The 19,690-nt window shown below is 38.3% G+C and overlaps 1 protein-coding gene across 1 annotated transcript in view; it reads right to left on the bottom strand.

The window, feature by feature from the left end:
- Positions 1-19,379, bottom strand: part of ddx11 (DEAD/H (Asp-Glu-Ala-Asp/His) box helicase 11) — a 42,842-nt gene extending 23,463 nt beyond the window's left edge. The window contains exons 1-13 of the mRNA XM_015353221.2: positions 19,285-19,379; positions 18,072-18,211; positions 16,921-17,151; positions 16,584-16,670; positions 15,740-15,891; positions 11,667-11,715; positions 10,881-10,988; positions 9,439-9,526; positions 8,085-8,287; positions 4,719-4,871; positions 3,796-3,842; positions 1,847-1,926; positions 839-880 (exon numbers count right to left, since the gene is read on the bottom strand). Coding sequence (XP_015208707.2) covers positions 839-880; positions 1,847-1,926; positions 3,796-3,842; positions 4,719-4,871; positions 8,085-8,287; positions 9,439-9,526; positions 10,881-10,988; positions 11,667-11,715; positions 15,740-15,891; positions 16,584-16,670; positions 16,921-17,151; positions 18,072-18,200 — 1,369 coding nt within the window. The 5' untranslated portion in view covers positions 18,201-18,211; positions 19,285-19,379. The remainder of the gene's footprint in view (positions 1-838; positions 881-1,846; positions 1,927-3,795; positions 3,843-4,718; positions 4,872-8,084; positions 8,288-9,438; positions 9,527-10,880; positions 10,989-11,666; positions 11,716-15,739; positions 15,892-16,583; positions 16,671-16,920; positions 17,152-18,071; positions 18,212-19,284) is intronic.
- Positions 19,380-19,690: the final 311 nt, after the last annotated feature.

Genomic DNA, 19,690 nt, shown 5'->3' with positions numbered 1-19,690 from the left:
CAACCACATTCTTTCATTCTGCATTTTAAAAACAGCAGGAGAAATCTCATATCAGCACTCACAACAGAAGATCAAACCATTTTTTTCTCAATTTTTTTTTTTAAGCCATGAGAAAAGAAAATATTTGACAACTAGATTAAATAACATTTCAACTGGATAGGAAAAACCCAACAAAAAAATGTCCAGCACAACTCATTTACTTTTTGGCATGAATTATTAAAAAATAAAGTATGAGTGTACCAGGCACAAAGTTTTATATACATATAAATGTACATACATTTAAATTCACTTTCATGTTTCCTTTTACATCCACCAATTTGGAGTAGGGAAATGTTATTCATGCCTGGCTCAGAAATGCAACCCCACATCTGAGGGAGGAAAGAACAGTCTTCTTCAAGACACCACAACCCAGCTACTCATTCCCCCCCACCACAAACTGCAGTCCTTGTTAAACTTTGGATGCGTTTTGCTCTTTTATCTTGTTTCTGCTGAATTCCCTGCCCTTTTGTTGTTTTTTATTGCTTTTCAAGAAGCCTTTTTTTTACCATGACAAAAAGACACCTCAGAGCTGCAGAGGAACATATCAGTGGTACAGGAGATCCCACAGGAAAAGCACCGAGGATTGCACCTGGCTCACAAAAAGCTTACTTTCCATTTCATTCCTTCCAGTTCATCTTGAAGAAACCAGTTCAGAGTCTGAATATACGGTGAGCAAACATTACAGAACAATCTCAGCAAAGTAAACTGACAGTGAGAGCTGTAGAAACAAGCAGGGTAAGATATCAAGAGAAAAACTAAGACAGAGCCACTGTTTTAATCCTCCAGCTATGATTCTTACCTGCGGGTGTTGTCTGTGTGTTTGGGTTTTGCCCTGTCTTCCCTGAATAAATAATGAAAAAAGGTTAAGGCACATTAATGCAGAGGAAGCAAACACGTATGGCACAATTCTTTCCATACTGTATAACATTGCAGGGTTAAGGATATTGTTTTAGGAATGGATCTTGCGTAAAATGGGATCACTGGTAAATGCACTGAAATCATTTGCACTCTTCTGACTTCATGTTTTCACAAAAACAAAAGGCTGGTTGCTTGTTAACTGCTTGTTTTTATACTGGCTATCAATAGCACAATAGAAAAAATAATGTATCTTATGCAGTTCAAATGTTCCACTATTTAGACGAAAACCAAAAAATCCTCTAAGAAAACTTAAAACAGTTTAAAGCAGAAAAAATAGAACACTAAACCCTTTATATTGCTCAGTGTTTTTTCAGCATGTCTTCAGAACCTGCATACATTTCATATTGATCAGTGACTCAGTGTCAACAATTCCCTTCCTAAAGGAACAGTTTTTAGTTAGTATGTATGAAGAGGAAAGACTCAAAACCTAAATTGCATTCCACTGTTCTGGTGAGCACGAAGCCATTTGTTATCATATTTTAAATCTAATTCACCTGTGGCCCTCTTGACTGCTGGTTCTGCATTTATCTCTACTAGCTTTGAGCAAATAACTGGAAGGATCCATTTTCCTTCTCATTGAATTCCATGAGTGTTACAAATCCCATGCTGTGTTACGAAACCTTTCATTTAAAATGACTGCGCGGGACTTCAGTACAGTATTTAAATAAATGGTTTTCATTTGTAAATATAGAACACATTACAACTGCACATAGAGACACAAAGTTACAGCTATCAGCGGTTAACAAGTGCTTGAGGATTTCCAGTGCTTTACAAAACAGCAATATTTTTTTTTTCTGCCTCACACAGTGTGAAGGAGTGCTGAATCTCAGCTGTTCTGAATGGGCACCGGGCAGCGCCAGAGCCTAGCTGCTGCCAAAAAACCTCTTACCTCCCAGCATTCGAACCAGACCTTCCACGACAAACAAGATCTGTTTGATGTACATCAAGTTTTTGGCTTTCAAACGATTTCTGAAAGCAAACAGATTTGTATTTAAATGAAGTTCCCCCTAGCATTGCCAATGTTTCTTAACATGAATATGTTAAGACATCTACTGTATACTCCAAGTGCTTAAGAAGCAGTGGCCTGACAAGTACACAGACTTTCTGTAAACCACTGGCTTTTACACTACAAACAGGACTGCAGGCCTCTGAGCTTAAACCAAACTCTAGATCGAAGCCCACTTTCTTTTCAGCCAGCTGTTTCAGTTTTTATTCTCATCAGGTTAGATTACACTGCCACCAAGTGCTTCTAATTGGGAAGTGTCCACAAACTGGCAGTAACAGTGACCTTCATGAAGGAAATTCTAAATTACTTTGTTACCCTCAGCAGTTATACTGTGACTGTGCCTACAAAAAGCTCTTTTTAACATTTACATTAACATCACAAAACAAAATCAGAAAAACAAGCAAACCAATTTTCAGCTGCCCCTTGATGATGATGATGTAATTGCTTTATTACATGAGTATGTTTCAAGAAACTGTAATATGATACACAAAATACCCAACAGAAACAATATAACATTTACTGAAATAACATTCTAAAGAACAGTCTAAATAATATAAATTAAGTCTAAATTACACAAGAAATGCTTTAGAAAAAAAGGTAGGACTTTAAGCAATATTTGAAACTTTTAACAAATACAGAGCATCTTATGAATCTGGACATTGGCTTCCAAACACATTGTGCTGTACCGAAGATCAGGTATTGTGTGGTTTTCAATGAGTAAGGAGGATCTAATAATAATTGCTTACACTTATATAGCACTTTTCTGGACACTCCACTCAAAGTGCTTTAAAGGTCGTGGGGAGTCCCCTCCACCACCACCAATGTGCAGCTCCTGGATGATGCGACGGCAGCCATAGTGCGTCAGAACGCTCACCACACATTAGCTATCGGTGAGGAGGAGAACAGAGTAATAAAGCCAATTCATAGATGGGGATTATTAGGAGGCCATGATTGGTAAAGGCCAATGGGAAATTTGGCCAGGACGCCGGGGTTACACTCCTACTGTTTTCGAGAAACGCCCTGGGATTTTTAATGACCACAGAGAGTCAGGGCCTCAGTTTTACATCTCATCAGAAGGACAGCACCTGTTTACAGTATAGTGTCCCCGTCACTATACTGGGGCATTATGACCCACATGGACCGCAGGGTGAGCGCCCCCTGCTGGCCCCACTAACACCTCTTCCAGCAGCAACCTTAATTTTTCCCAGTTGGTCTCTCATCCAGGTACTGACCAGGCTCACACCTGCTTAACTTCAGTGGGCTACCAGCTGTGAGTTGCAGGGTGATATGGCTGCTGCCAAAAAAGGTAAGAGACTCATTCGCATACCAGGAGTTGAACCTGGGCCACCGAGGTGCAAAACCAGGAATCCTAACTGCTAGACCAAATGAGAATACCACTATTAAAGAAAATATATATTAGAAAACACTATTAATGCTTAGAGAAAAAAAACACTCAACTAATATGTTCTTCTAAATTAATTGAGGACCCCATAGCAAAGGATCAAGATATTTATTCAATTAGAATATCTTCCGTTTGTCTTTTATTTGTACTTGGTTTTGCTTTGAATCTGTGGTGTATGTTATTTCTATAGAAAATCTTAATTGCTACCTCAAAATGTCATGACTGCAAGCTTTAAAAGAATAAAATGTGAAAACTGACAACTGTCTGAATATTCTTGCAAGTATTCCTTCATTGCACTTTTCAATATGAAGATTCTATGCATCCAGAGTATTGAATTTAACATGTAATCTGTAATTCCATTAAAGCTCTCAATCAAATGCCTGTAAAACAGACATCTAATGTTGGCTGGTGAAGAATAAGACATACTCACCTGTAACGCTCCATATACTGGGTCAGCTGAGAATGAGCACAGCAGAGCTACAGTAAAAGACGGAAGAGAATGAAATTTACTTATATTTTTTGCTTGTTTGGTTACATTTTGTTCTTGGACCTGTAACACCTCTAAATCTATTTTGTTCTATTTCACTGAAACATATATACTTTCATTAAAAAACTGAGCTGTCAAATGTTTTTTGGATTTAAAAAATCCCGATCATGACAAGTGGTAACTGCAGATCACACTTTAGAATACTAATTTCTTCTAAACTGGATGCAAAGAGCTACATACTGTAGCTAACCTCTCAACTGCAGGTTTGTTACATCTTTATTTTATCTAGATAAACTCGAGCACTAGCTTCTGTGTAAACAATATTTTTAGACTTGTAGGTCAAAGCAAAGCATTCTTCCTGATGCAGCAATATAAATATTTTAGTATGGAGAGTTACTAAAGAAATGCAAGTTAAAATAAAATGCCAATGCTGGGAAATTGCAGAGGATGTTTTAGTCTTAAAGGAAAAACTGCAGCTGGTGCAACAAACACCTGACATAGGTGCAGCAAACGCCGAATCACAAAATCTTTCATCTTTCAAACTATAAAGCCAATACATTTCAGTTTTGCACAATGCAGCAGTGTAAATAATTCTTAAAACAAGGAAAATCATTTTGTTCAGCACATTTCTAAAAGGTATGCAAATAAAGTAAAATTGCCTTGCTTTCCCTCAGCAAATCTTCCCTCACAGTATAAATATCAACCTTCTGTGCATCTGCATAAGGCCCTGCACCCAGTTCCATTCTGTGCATAACGTGTTGCACACTTTATCTGTACTTCACAGCTGCTCATTTTGGTGCAACAGGGATCTATATCCTTTACAGCTCCCTCACTGTATATTCCAGGTGCTGTCGGTATCTGTGTACCTGCGCGCCTGTGACCTCCGAGCTGTAGATGCAGGTGATGGTGTCAATGAGGTTGTGGGCCTCATCAATTATCACAACCTGGTCCTTTAGTTTGATCCCAGAAGCCCGGCGCGTTGACTCATGCAGCAGCGTCTGATAGGGCAGCACCACCAGCTGAAGCAGGAAAGGAAACAGAACCACATGTTATGGGAGCCCAGGAATAAAGAAAAAAGTCGTCATGAAAGGAATTGTGGTTACAAATATGGGACAATCAGAGAAGTTCAAGCTTAAAAATGTTCGATGCAAAATATAAATGATAGCAAAGTGAAGGAGGATTATTTCTTTTTCCATATATGAAGGTGAGAGAGGAAACAATAGCTTATACAGTTAGTTCCTGGGGAACTGTAAGAAGAATTAGACTAAGCAGAATCAAATCTGTTTTTTAAATAAATACGGTTTATTAATTCAATGATAAATCTCAGGAGTCTAGAATACATTATCTATCATTTTAAATATATAAACCTGTAAATTTGCAAACATTTTTCCAACTTAAGTGAATTTTGTAATTTGGGAAGAAACTAAAGTTTCTTTAACATGTCTAATCACGTGAAAATACCAGATTTTGAGAAGGCTTTCAACTCAGTGTGTTCTGAGGAAAACCTCAAATGAGAATTACACAAAAAACAGAAAACCAAAACAAGAAAAACCACGAAATGCACACAGGATGTAAGCCTGTTATTTTTATATTCATATCTTATGTCACATAATTATGTTTTCAAGCGGTAGGCTGTTCCACCAAATGTCGATGCAAAAATCAAAACCAAATGTTTTGGGTGCAAAGCAGGTACAATTTTAATTTGGTGGAAAAGCCGAAAAAAAGGAAGGCAAGTCCCAGAAACAGCCAAGGTATTCACAGTAAGCTATGAAGAAACACCAATAGCAGCACATTGGTCTTCCGCCCCCCCATGTTTACTCAGAAACCTCTCATGACCTTCCTTCTGAGGTTGAGAAAATCAGCAGTGTCTCAGAACTCCAAATAAAACAGACTTCCATAGACTTTCAAAAGCAAGCCCCTCCTCCATCTTGCATAAAAGCATCCTTTGATTTGAAGCGACAAGTTTAAACGCAGTGCACAACTCAAACTCAATTATTCCTTAAGCTCGAACAACTTCATATTCAACCGGTTAACATTTTCTTATATCCCTTCACATTTGATTTAGATTCTTATGCAAACTGACTGCTGCTGGCAGAACAAAACTGCACGTGAATATGTTTTGGGGGAAAGGAAGGGTTTGGGGAAAAATGTTAATATGATTAAAAAAGGTGATTCAGTGAATTGTTGTTTTTTGTCTGTCTTCCTTAATTACAGTAGCAGTTATCTATCAGTACACTTTTGTTTTAAGTGTATAAATGGTGCTTTTTACATCCATTAAATACAAACCTATCAGTTTTGTAATGGAAAAATCTCTACAGCAGAGTGATCTATAGTCACACTAAAAGAACAGCATTTTCCTGAAATCTGGCCAAAAGTATTTTGTGTCTCAATCCATAAACCACTGCACAAACAAAAAAGTATATTACTAAACAAAAGTGATGTTGCACCACTTCATAAACTTGAGAGAAAGGTGATGAAAACGTTAACAAAAACCTTTGAAAAAATTAGTCCACCGCTAAAGCAAAGCTATCAAATGTGGTAACTAAAGGGGTTAATAGTAGGTTTATAATCTGCTACAGCTCACATGTTTTTAAAGCTTTTTTGGCTGCAGTGTAAGCACTTTGTAGTCTGATGTCATCAGATCTTAAAATATAGGTAAGGCTAAAACAAGTGAGTACTTGGGTCACTTCTGAGAAAAAAACAGGTTTTTGCTGCAAGTTGGTCAACCAGTAAGCAGTACATCTCCAGCTAGACCAGAATTTCCAAAGCAGTTCCACAGAATGGTAACAGGAACACAGTTGTCATAGCATATGATGTCCTGTCCTGACTATTTGGTTATTAAAGATTGCACTGCATTTTTTAAAACAGCAGGGGTTAACCTGCTGCCCAGGTGTTGCTCAGGGTAAATTCCACTCTGGAATACAATCTGTTTTCTCCACAGTCCCCCCCAATTTAATTGATGAAGCAATTTCCATTGTTTCTCTACGTGACCTGTTATATGAAATCTAGTTAATCAACACCCAGTCGGCAAGCCCACACAGACAAGAAAGCACCGCAAGATGAGGAATACAGAGTTTCACCTCTTTACAGACATTCAACTGTTGGTTTAGTTTAGTAGGTCAGGGGTCAATGGCTCTGTTCTAGTCTTAACAATATATATGTTTTAAATCATAAAATAGCCTTGCTGAGGGAACAGAGAAAAAACATTTGAAATGAATGGCTTACTGTACATTTAGCAAATATTCTGGTAGTTTCTAAACAACTGTTCTATCTTAATATACTATATTAACAAAAATATTTGGATCCTCTCAACCTTCATAAAAGCAACAGATTGTATAACTGGTCTTGTACTATGTAGAAGGGCTGTTTTGATTAGAATCTAGAGGTTACTCCTGCACTATAAAATCAATCAAAGGGGAAAGCACTGAAGACAGGGAAAATCAGTGCTTTTACGTCACAAGAATACATTAAATAAAACTGTAGGATACGAAACATTAATATTTAAAGTGTTCATATACACCTATGATGTTAATACCTTTACTTGTTAGGATTCCCAATGAGATGTATTTTTCCCCATACGATCCCAATTAATATAATGAGATTGGTCAGATCTACTCTAGAGGTCGCAAGGTCATATTCTATGAGGTAGTTTGGTCTTTTAAAAAAGGAGCGAGTTCACCTCCAGGAGATGTACGTTTACATTTATTTAAACAAATTTAACAAACATTTATAACATATAAAGTTTATAATTGTCTTGCAGAAATTTCAGAAAAAGATCTAATCACAGTATATTACTTGGCGATTCTGATGATGGTAAATTATGGTGGTACTAATGATGGTCAATTATTACTTTTCAGTAAGGTGTTTATATCATACAGTATGAACCTTAAAAAAGGCTTAGAAATCTACTTTTTTTACTTTTATTAAAGTATCAGCAGCTTTTTGATAATTAAAACAAATTCTTTAAAACTACCCCTTTCTCTTCCAAACTTCTCTGAACCGGTTTCACTTATCCGATTATGAGGACCTGCTTCAAGGATGCCCATCTTCATTCAGTTCATAACATTACATCCATCAAGCAGCAGGCTAAAACTAATGTGTATCATAAACACTAGTGCAATTCTACTGCAGGTAACAAAACTCAGGAAAGAGACTCCTGGTCTGAACGGAGACAAAGCTTCTTAGCTGCTTAATCTCCCTGTCCCCTGGGATTTTCGGGTTCGCTGACTCACCTGTGCAGCAGGGATGGCCAGGCGGCCTCCATAGTAAGGACAGGCCTTGGTCTCCTTCCCCAGGGCCGCCAGCTGCTCAATGTCCTGCACCTTTACCAGAATCTCATCGCGCAGCGCCTGCAAGGCCTCGTAGCCTGAGAACGGGCACACTGGCTTGGCCGCTCCCCGCCTCCTCTTGGGCTCCTGGACCTTCTCCGTCTTCTCTGTGGGGGCAAAGGATGGAAAAGCTGGCTTTGTCAAGCACAGACATTGAGAAATGCTCAATTCAAAAATACAAAGTATCTGAGGAGGCACACACAGGACTGGATGGAGACGGAGCTGCATTTTCGAACCATTTCGATTCTTTTTATATGTCTACCTATAATCTATTTACTATTGTATATTAGCTATATAGTTATATTATAGTACACTATATTATTACATATTAGTGTAATATACTAATATTATACTATTATATATAGTAGCTCTAAGAATTGTGCCTAGTCTGCGATTCTTTCACAACTGTACTTATGTGCTTTAGAAGGTAAGGATGAAATAATAAGGGTGCTACTTACTCATGATAACATAAAACACATTTTGAATGATAACTCTGCACTGTGAAAACTCTTCTTTAGTTTATGTAAAAATGCGGAGTATCAAAGACAGCTTTTGGAACAGTTTTGTTAACCAGCACAATTCAGGCAGGCTGTCGCATTACCCATAAATGTCTTGGATACATATAGATTTGTATATAAAAAGTTGAAGATACACCAAAAAGAGTGGAATATGGCACAGTTTCACACAGCTCTCTGCATCCACAGAAGAAATATATTTTTCTCTGAGATTTAAGTTAATTTTTGCTGTGCTCACATCATGTTTTATTATATTACCTATGCACCTATCACAGACACAGTAATCATAGTGTGAATACCTATTTTCGATTTCAGTTTGATCATATACTGTATACTTGCCCTGCAAAGTCTATGCCATAAACCCTAGTGTAATTTCAATTGGAATTAGAACTGTAACTATTATAAAATATTAATTTTAAAATAAATAAGAAATGGAAATAAAATGTATAAAAACAGAAATTGACCTATAACCCAATTAGATCTTCCCTGTCGTGGAAAGACGCAAGCTTTACAATAAAAAAAAGTTAATAGATTTTAATTCATACACTGAAAGCTGAGTTTACAAGAGATTTAAATCTTTCTTTAGAGGGACTTTGGAATATATGTTTGCAAGACAGTATAAAACATTTAAAAGAAACTGGCTTCCATGTACTGTAGCATCAATTCTCAGATCAATTCACTGGAAGAGAGTTTTCTTACTGCAAAACCAGGCGACACTTGTGCAGAACCCTCTCCCTGCTCACCGTGCTTGTTCTTCTGCATCTCCATGCAACGATCATTGATAAGCTGGACACTGCTCAGTCTGCGAACATCTTCATTGATGCAGAGATTCTACGGCAGAGCAAGAAATACCACACCCTCAATCCCTTCCATTTCTAAAACACACCTCTCAACTCTTGAACTACTGGAAGTAGACTTTTCAATCTATCAACTTGCCAAAGACGTATAATCCATCAGATTATCAGCAGAGATAGCTTTCTGATGGCTGCAATATCTCAAGGATTCTTGAAACAAAACCGTTAAACTTTACATTTTCATGCTTTTTCAATCCAAGTACTACACAGCCAAAAACATTAGAGGGGCCTGAGTGTATTTCTGCTGCATATTTGTAGTCAAGCTATTTTTGGCACCAGTTGCCCTGGATCACATTTCATTCAGCCAGCAGCCATATCACCCTGCAACTCACAACTGGCAACCCACTGAAGCTAAGCAGGTGTGAGCCTGGTCAGTACCTGGATGTGAGACCTCCTGGGAAAAACTAAGGTTGCTGCTGGAAGAGGTGTTAGTGGGGCCAGCAGGGGGCGCTCACCCTGTGGTCCATGTGGGTCCTAATGCCCCAGTATAGTGATGGGGACACTATACTGTAAACAGGCGCCGTCCTTCGGATGAGACGTAAAACCGAGGTCCTGACTCTCTGTGGTCATTAAAAATCCCAGGGCTCTTCTCGAAAAGAGTAGGGGTGTACCCCGGTGTCCTGGCCAAATTTCCAATTGGCCCTTACTAATCATGGCCTCCTAAAAATCCCCCTCTATGAATTGGCTTCATTACTCTGCTCTCCTCCCCACTGATAGCTGATGTGTGGTGAGCGTTCTGGCGCACTATGGCTGCCGTCGCATCATCCAGGTGGATGCTGCACATTGGTGGTGGTGGAGGGGAGTCCCCATTACCTGTAAAGCGCTTTGAGTGGAGTGTCCAGAAAAGCGCTATATAAGTGTAAGCAATTATTATTATTATTATTATTATTATTCAGCACAGTAGTGTGCAGGAAATGCTGATTTGGGTCTCAAGTCAAACATCAACAAAGTATAACATAAACGTCATAAATAAAAATCCACTTAAAATGTACTGACTCCAGCTATAAATGATTTAATCCCACCCAGCAGGGGAGTTCCCACATGTAGCAGTGTCATGTGGTTTCAACACCTGCCGGGCTAATTGTTTGATAACTTGGAGATAATTAACACTGCTCCTAGAAGTTTTTAACAGGAGCTGTAGGTACGGTACCTTGTTTGAAACACCTTTAAACTGCAATCTTTACAAAGGCTAAGGAAAGGAAGGAAGGCTTTATACAAATAAGAATAAAATGAAAAAATGGGTTATTCCATGAAATATTTTGGAAATCTCCAAGGTAACATTTCATCTGGTAAAGACGTTAATAGCGCTCTGCAGCGTTTGATGAGGTTACCTGCCGAGAGGCTAGCGACACCAGTCGGATATCGCTGGCGAATGCGCTCTTCTGAACTTCTTGAACAAACTGGGCTAGCTGAGAGTGGGTACGGCTGCAGTAATAAATCTGTGGGCATGGAACGGAGAAAAATGCTGCTTATACAGAAACAACCAACTGGTCTCTTATTCTTTAAAGGGTTACAGATTGTTTTGCATAATAATCTGGTTATTCCACATCACTGGAAAATATACACTATGACATTCAAGAAAATCTCCTTCCAAAAAGCATTAGTGTAAGAATTAGACGTCCAGCACCTACATTTTCTGTTCTCCATAAATTTTGTTAATTATCACACATTCACTGTTGTTATTTTATATTAGACTATTGCTAATTTTTCACTATTTGAAATTAAACTAAAACGAGGCAAATTTCCATGTTGCCTTTGATATTACATATAAAATCTAAATATTTTATATAATACTGCATATAAGAATTTGGCATTGTATATTTCTAATTAAAAGTGCCTATGTAAGATTTTGAGAGCAGATGCAACCTAAGAACAGAAAAGATTTTAACAGGAAATTTGTAACAAGTGAGAGGGTACTGAGTCATAAAGCCCTTGGCAGCTTTGGCAACCAAAATTAATCTATAAAGGGCAATATCAACATCAAAGAGAATTAATTCTGACTAAAAGTAAGCATTTCAACAAATGGCACTCAAATACAATACATAACGGGGGATATAAAAATAATAAAACTACAAAACAGGAAAAGAGCATAGGGATGGTGAGAATTCTTCACAAACCTTGGTCACGTGGTCTTCTTCCAAATCATCATCGTCCTCATCTAAACAGCTGCATAGGAAATGACAGTATTAGTACACCTCTTGCAGACGGTACACAAAAAAGAACAGTGTTCATACTAATATTCAACAAAATATATATTCCTTATTTCGGACACTTTTACTCCCTAACAGCAATTTCTATGTTTTCAAACCTGTGCTGTAGAATTCTTGCATCTCCTGACAACAATCAGCTTGGCAAGTCTCACAGCAACAAAGAGGACGTGCATACAAAACCACAGTGATAGTGTAGGTCAAATTAAGAATTACTTAAAAATGAATCTTTACAAAAAAGATTAAGGGCAATAATGAATGCATCATGCTAGCAAGGTTCAAATAATGAGGACCGGACAAACGAAAGAATATCAGATCTTAAACTTTTGTATTCCAATATATAATTTTACTTAAATAATAAAGCAACCAATGGGCTTGGAATACCCTGCAAAGTAAATTTCAGTGGGCAATATGATAGTCCAGAAATAGGCAACAGTTCAGATTTATTAAACAAAGCAGAAAAACAAAATATTAGAAGTCATGGGGCAGCCAGACCCAATCTAACAAACAATGGGCACAACGCAGGGTACACCCTGGATGGGACACCGGAGCCGGTTTTCCTAGAAGCCAATTAACCTGCCAGCATGTCTTTTGATTGTGGAAGGAAACAGGAGCACCCAAGGAAACCCACACAAAAACAGGGAGAACATACAAACTTGTGGATTTAAACGAGAAATTAAATATTTTCACAAATAATGAAAAATTTTAATATATTCCCTAAATTAAATCAGTCCCATCCTTCCATCACTTTACTGCGATGCTGAAACTCTCTCCATTCAGCCTGTCTCTCTTTCTTTCCTCTTTCATTTTCTCTGCTCCTGTAAACTCAGTGTTGAAGATATCAGCTGGCTCCCAGTTCTAGGTTAAAAGGTGACAAAAGATTTGGTAGTCGCCTAAAAATTGGGATCAGTTTGTCTTATCAGATAGTTCTGAAGGGTGAAAGCATATAAAAACATCCAGTTAAATTAAACCAGCCCCATAACTGCGTCTCTTTTTAAAATAACAAGTAATGGAAATAAGATATGGACAACTGCTGAGTAAATAAATTAATAACAACAACTGCTTCACACAAGAAGTCAAATTCATCCTTCAAATGGCACAAACTACTTAGAATCTGCATATGTCAAACATACTGTATACTCTAAAACCTCACATTAACATTAAAAGCGAGTAAATTCTCAAGCACACCAGAGTCCTACAACTTCAATTGAAAATATATTTTTTTGTCTGAAGGAGGCTTCTAATCCCCCAACTATTCAGTTTCAGAAATTTCTGGGACAAATTAAAGAGTAACTGCTTCTTTTCTGATTCCTAGAACTGATCAGGAGATACTTGTAACCTAATGTGTGACCTTAATAAATTACACTCACTCCTACAGTATGTTAACAACCTGGAAATTGAGTGTCTGGACAGAGAACCCTGAAAGTCTGTCTGTTTTCCTATATTGATAAAAAAAAATTATAAGTAGTAAGTTTAATTATCCTTTGTAGTAGCTCAAAAAGATATAGAAACCCATTTAGTCAGATCTCACGTCACAGACTTCAAAGTGAACATGATGTACTTCAATATTTCCTTTCTCCCGAATCTGAGACGGATCTGACTTGTTTTATCCAAAACAAATTTGTGAAAAGATTTTAGCCTTTAAGATGCTGCACATGGTTATCAACTGACCATTAAGCAGTACAGAACAATCTGTGACTCATTTTAAACATTTTAAAAAACATTAACATTCCATATCTCCACAACTCATAGCTCAACAGTCCCATTAAATCACAAACGTAGCTGTCTTGGTATTTTTATGGTCAGCTTAAGCAGGCCAAACTGAGAAGCATGAGAGTATTTCACCACCTACTGGTTATTTCACGAAAGGGTGTTTTATGTAAAGACAATCTTAAACTTCAGAATCTAAGTATAGACACAGCTACATACAGTAGATATTGGCAAGAAGCATGCAGTATTATTCCAGCCTTAATTCTAGTTGGGTTGGTTCATTACCATGCCCATAGATTATATAGAAATTATAGACCTTATATTTTTTTCCTGAGATCTTTAATTTTATACATGAAAGCAATTGAAATGGATAAAAATGAAGTGATAGCTTTACCAAATAATACAGTAACTTTGTATGAGATGCGCTTACAATATTTAGATTGGTATCTACATTTATTACTGGTTACATCTTGTGGAGCTTTTTCACAGGCATTTTAAGGACCCTTCCTGCAAAACTTTTCTTGGTGCTCCAGTTAAAAGCTTGCATTGCCATGGAAATATCTTCTTTACAGTTAAATCATCATCCCTTAAAATCTCTACTTTTCAGCTGATTTAATGTGCAACTAAGTTGCATGAATGGAGTTATCCAATGTATTCACAATTTTCTCTGTACTGTTATACTGTCTAACATACTGTACACCTTTTTCATTTTCTTAACATAAATCTGATCAGCATGTCTACTTTCCCAGGGCATTTAAATGTTCCTCTGTTTTGCATGAGTTTTTTTTTTCCCCAATTGGAGCTGAAAAATCTTCCAAGATTCCCGAGCCATATTGAGACAAAGAGTACCGTTTTAAGAATTTTAAGAACTACTGCACACGCTTAATAGTTTTTCTCCTGATTTACACCGACTCCAATCGCTTCAGGTAATTGTTACGTCACACACAGCATCCGCTTTTGTTACAACGCTGTTGCACTTCTGTTGCGATTATTGCGTTACAGCACTTAGGTGCCTTGCGGGTTTTTTGTCATTCTCTGTCTGTACTAAGACTTGGACAATAAAGAGCAGACGTGTGCCTCCACCTTACTCCCTGTTTTTCCGCAGTGTAACAGTAATACTAATAAAAAAATAAATGGAAAAAGAGAAGCTGCTGCAGTTTTAATAAGGATTACTACATAGGGGACAATCAAAGCATTCATAATTGAAGGAATAAGTTTCCTACAAGTAAAAAAGCATATAAAATCTATACAGGGGTACAAATTATGTTTGTATGACACAACTATTGTACAAATGGCTCATATGCAAGGTTGTTATGGCAACACTGAAGTTTCTAGGTTAAATTAAAAGAATAAACTGCATTATTACTGAAGTACATAGATTTATGTATCGTCGCATATGATTATATCTGATCAAGTACTGCATCTGTATTTTTCCTTTATTATATTTAAACTTCTAAACTGTCATCTTTCATTCGTTGTCTCTCTGTTCCTATAGTGATGCTAGATTGAAAGCAGATTTGAGCACACTCAGCTGCTGCACTGAAGGGAAATTAATATCAAGTGAATGTCCCACACTTTAAAAGTGTACGTCAGACAGTACGTCAACAGCATGGTGTTGCAGTGGTTAGGACTGCCGTCTCACAGTGCTGGTTCCCAGATCTGGGGTGTTATCTGCTTGAGTTTGTTTGTTCTCCCTATTTTTCTGTGGTTGTTCTCCAGGTTCTCTGGTTTCCTCCCACAGTCCAATAGCATTCTGGTAAGTTAATTGCCTTCCAGGGAAGTTAGTCCTGGTGTGAGTTTCTGCGTGCCTTGTGTCCGACTGGCCTCCTGTCCAGGGTGTACCATTTATTAGATATAGAGGTTAGAAAATGGATGGATGTTAGCTACCTCCATCCACATACCCCTGGCAAGGATTACAACCCAGAGCCTCTCTCAGAAGCATAGAGACAACGGCCTTTATGGGATATCAGTCCATCACAGATTGCACACAAATGCACACACGCAGTTAACTCCCATTAACACATTTCGCGCATCTAAATAAATGGGAGAAAATCCATACAAAGAAATCACAAGATCTGCACAACAGCTGACCCCATCGAGAATTGAACTCATGACCCAGGAATCATTGTGCTGCCCATCATGTCACTGGGGTGCCCCGTGCAAACAACAATTGTTGAGATTGTGATCCGTCACACGGGATTTTAAAGAATCCCGGTTCTTGGGCAGTTAAAGGACCCTGATCTAATCCCACAGCCCTTCTCACCCCAACCCACCTTCTCTTCGGCACTGCATTATCATCGTCGCTCTCATAGACGGCCACAATCACCTCTTCTTCCCCTTCTTCAAGGACGTCACCACCCTCCGCAGTCAAGGCCTCCTTACTGAGCTTCAGCAGGCGAACTGCCTCTTCATCCTCACTGTCTTGCTAACACCCATGAAGGTTAACATTCATTAGAGGAAATGTGACTCCAAATCTGTACAAAGGGCTACACATTGATTCCAGATCTGTCCAAAGGGCTACACATTGATTCCAGATCTGTACAAAGGGCTACACACGTGCTACACTTTACTGTTGCAAAACAGGACTTGCACTCAAACATGCCATACAAAAACAAGATTAAATTTGTATTACTCACATTTAACAGCAGCAATGCTGCTCAATATCATTAACTCAAAACATTGGATAAAGTGTAATTACAGTAGATATTTATCAACAGGACATTTTGCTAAGATGATTTAAGACATTAAAACGAAGAAGAAACAAGGATAATAATATTTTACCTCCAGCATTAACTGAAACCCAGAAAAACACACATTTTTAATTCAAGTGACTTTAATGGACAATGGTTCTCCTAATCCATCTATGACCAACACGTTAACTAACTCAGTGCCTCCCTCTGTGTAACACACCCTCCCCTTACTCAAGCAACACCAAAATAGGTTTTGCTTAAACAGCTCTGAGCTAAAATGACAATTATATTAGTTATTAAACAAAACACACAGAAAATATTTTCTAAAGATATGCTTCATTAACTGGCACAGAGAAATGAGCAATAAGCGTAGTCTTTTGTCTAAAGACCACTCCTGAGGAGCTGGCAAACCCAGCGACAGTCATACCTTGCGTTTCATTGTGTATTTGAGCTTAGCGTTACGTCGCATCAACTCCAAACGTTCTTCCCTTCTCTTCCTCTTCAACTCATCCTCCTAGACAGAGAAAAGAAAATCAGGATATCTCCTCATGTAGTTTCTTATGTAAAGTGAAAACAGATGTCAAAGGAAGCTTTGATGCTTCAGTCAGTCAGTCCCATTGGTATTTTGGCACTGCTAACAGACGCAAACATGCCTTGTGGAACTGATTATATTTTTTACTGAAAAGTTCCTGATCTCATTATTCCCTAGAGAGTTCCCAATCTTAATCCCTTTAAACTGTTTCTTCAAACTTTTTTATTAATACCTTTAATTTGCTGACCAGATCTCTCTCCGCCTTCTTCTGCACGAAGTCTGTGATCCAGTTGGGCTCTGCAGAGTCTGAGCTCTCCTGGCTCTGGGAAGCCTGTTGGCTCCCTGCAGAGCTGTCTGTAGCAAGGTCCCCAGACTCTAGCAGGCGAGCTGTCTCCTGCCTCTTTCTCTCCTCGTAGTCCCTCAACCAGGTGAGGGCACCACAGATCAGACTGAGAGACTTCCCCTGGAACACAGAACAAGTGGGTCGGAAGCTTGCTCAGCTTCAAAAAGATTGAGGGTGTAGCTTATTCAGCTAGCAGCTCACCGTGCAACTCACAACTGGCAATCTGCTGAAGATTAGCCTGGCCAGTAACTGGATGGGAGACCTCCTGGGAAAGGACGAATTGTAAAACCAGGGTCCTGACTCTGCGTGGTCATTAAAAATCCTAGGGCCCAGGGCGTTTCTCAGAAAGAGTAGGAGTGTTACCCCGGTGTCCTGGCTAAATTTCCTCCTGGCCTTTACCAATCATGGCCTCCTAATAATGAATTTGTGAAATAGTGCCGCTCATTCTTAGTTATACAGTAAATGCACTTCCTCTTTATTTCCACTTGTGTCCTTTGGTTTGGGTTTCACTGTTTATTGTGAAAAGCCCACTTGGGTTTACTTCATCAATGCATTTTAATTAGCAGAATTCCCCTCTTTCAGGAACAGTATATACCCCTTTTTTAACCTAGATACTTCAAACCATATTATCCAAGTGAGAGTCCACAGGCAGCCTATTTAGCAAAATGTCTTTATGTTGAATATGTGATATTAAAGATTATATATTTAATTTAGCTGACATTTATTAAGCATGACCCATGTATATAAAGGGAATAATGGAATAACCAAAATCTATGTTTTATGCAGAATATATCATATATTGACAGTCCTTGAAAAAATCCCAAAAAAGATTCATAATGAGAGACCTCTGAATTCACACACTGGAAAGCTTACTCTGTCTCAACATTAGGACCTAACAGCAATTCAGGAGCTGACAACATTGTGTATCAGGCTCACTTTACTGGAGACAAATAATGACTGTGTGAACATGTCAGCAATATATAGTTATTATTCTTTGAGCTGGACAGGGGTAAACCATGGAAATAAGACAATTAACTCACTGTTCCAGTAGGGCTCTCAAAAATGCCAACCTTTCCTTCATCTAATGCAGTGTACAAAGCCTCCATGAACTGCTTCTGGATGGAGTATGGTTGGTATGGAAATGGGAACTGTATAGGTCCATCTGCCATCTTGAAGCAGACTATGTTAAGAAAGAGAAGTAGCACAGAAAAGAAGCACAGAAAAAACACATAAATCATACTTTATTCTGTCCTCATCCCCATACATGGAAGCAAAGGGCTTACACATTTTGAGTACAAGTGTACAGAGTACCCCATACTGCTCTAGTAGAACTGCACACAATGACACAGACTCCCACGAGGTGGTCCACTAAGTAGAGGAGTCTGTCTAGGATTGTACAAATGTTATTGGGGTTCTTGTCTCATGACTGTCAAGATTTACACAGGAACTGTGTACTAGGCCACCACTTCCAGAGTAATCAGCACTGTTGGATAATTACCCCCGGCACAGAAACAAGTTCCTCCTGGAGAGCTTTCTTGTATTTTCTGTCAAAGGTTAAACATCCTCCACTGAACACGATAACCAGCCGATGCCCAAAACCCAACTCACACCACCATAGACTTTAATGTGTTCTATAGATGGTCTAAGAATTCAGTCCTACCACATTGCAACAGTATAGTGAAACCTAAGACAACAAAGTTTTCCAGGAAACGTTTGAAAAAAAATGTCTCTGTGCTTCCAGTTTTCCTAAACAAATGCAGCCTCAATGTTATCATAAAATTTTAAACATGGCTATAATTATAAAAAACTAAAGATCCATAGTGATTACTCCGTAGAAAACTATAACAAAACTCGCAAGCATAATCTAAATAAGATGAGAACAGTCATCAAATGAATGGATGCCTTAAAGTTCGGTCTAATTCTGAACCGGATCAATGACCAGCCAATCACCGCTCGTGTGACGTCAAGATCGTCCAATCACTGACTGCAGGTCAGACATCAATGGCAAGATATTACGTTTAAACAAGCAACTTCTAAAATTAAACCCATTGTTTAACATTGATTTAACGAGAAATGATTAGTTCCCTGTTTGTCTTCCGTTTGTCTTCTATGGGTAAGCAAACTCAATTATCAAATATATAAACATGCATAAAATCCACCGCGAAGATTGACCAATTCAGCACACAGCAATACACGGACATAAATATACTCAGCTACTTGTAAACGTAAGGAATAATCTGTTGAAATATTCACCGAGTAGTGTGCAGTACGATAGCCGCTGTTCTTGCTGGAGGGCTCACGCTGTTGCAAAGAGCGCGCCAAGTGCTGGGGTAAAATCAGCCAATCACAGACACCCCCGCGATGAACGGAAGGGCTCAGATTACAGCCGGGTTAGGCAAAAAAGTGTTAGTCATTACCCCCAACAATTAAACATATCAATGATTTATTCAAAGCATTCATTGGAATCGTTTTCTCATCTCACAATTCATATGAATAATGCTCTGTGTTGTTACACATACAAAAAATGTATGTGTAATATAGATCGATATATCGTTTTCCTTCTTTTCCAAACTGAACCATTTAAGAGAAAAGGGAGTGTCTACAAAGTTTTAGATCAGGTAAATGAATTAAGTCCTTTAAAAACATACCTACTAACTGT

Source organism: Lepisosteus oculatus, chromosome 7 (assembly GCF_040954835.1).
Source record: "Lepisosteus oculatus isolate fLepOcu1 chromosome 7, fLepOcu1.hap2, whole genome shotgun sequence".
Lineage (NCBI taxonomy): Eukaryota > Metazoa > Chordata > Actinopteri > Semionotiformes > Lepisosteidae > Lepisosteus > Lepisosteus oculatus.
The sequence above is the reverse complement of the archived record's forward strand: the minus strand, read 5'-3'. Positions and strand labels throughout refer to the sequence as shown.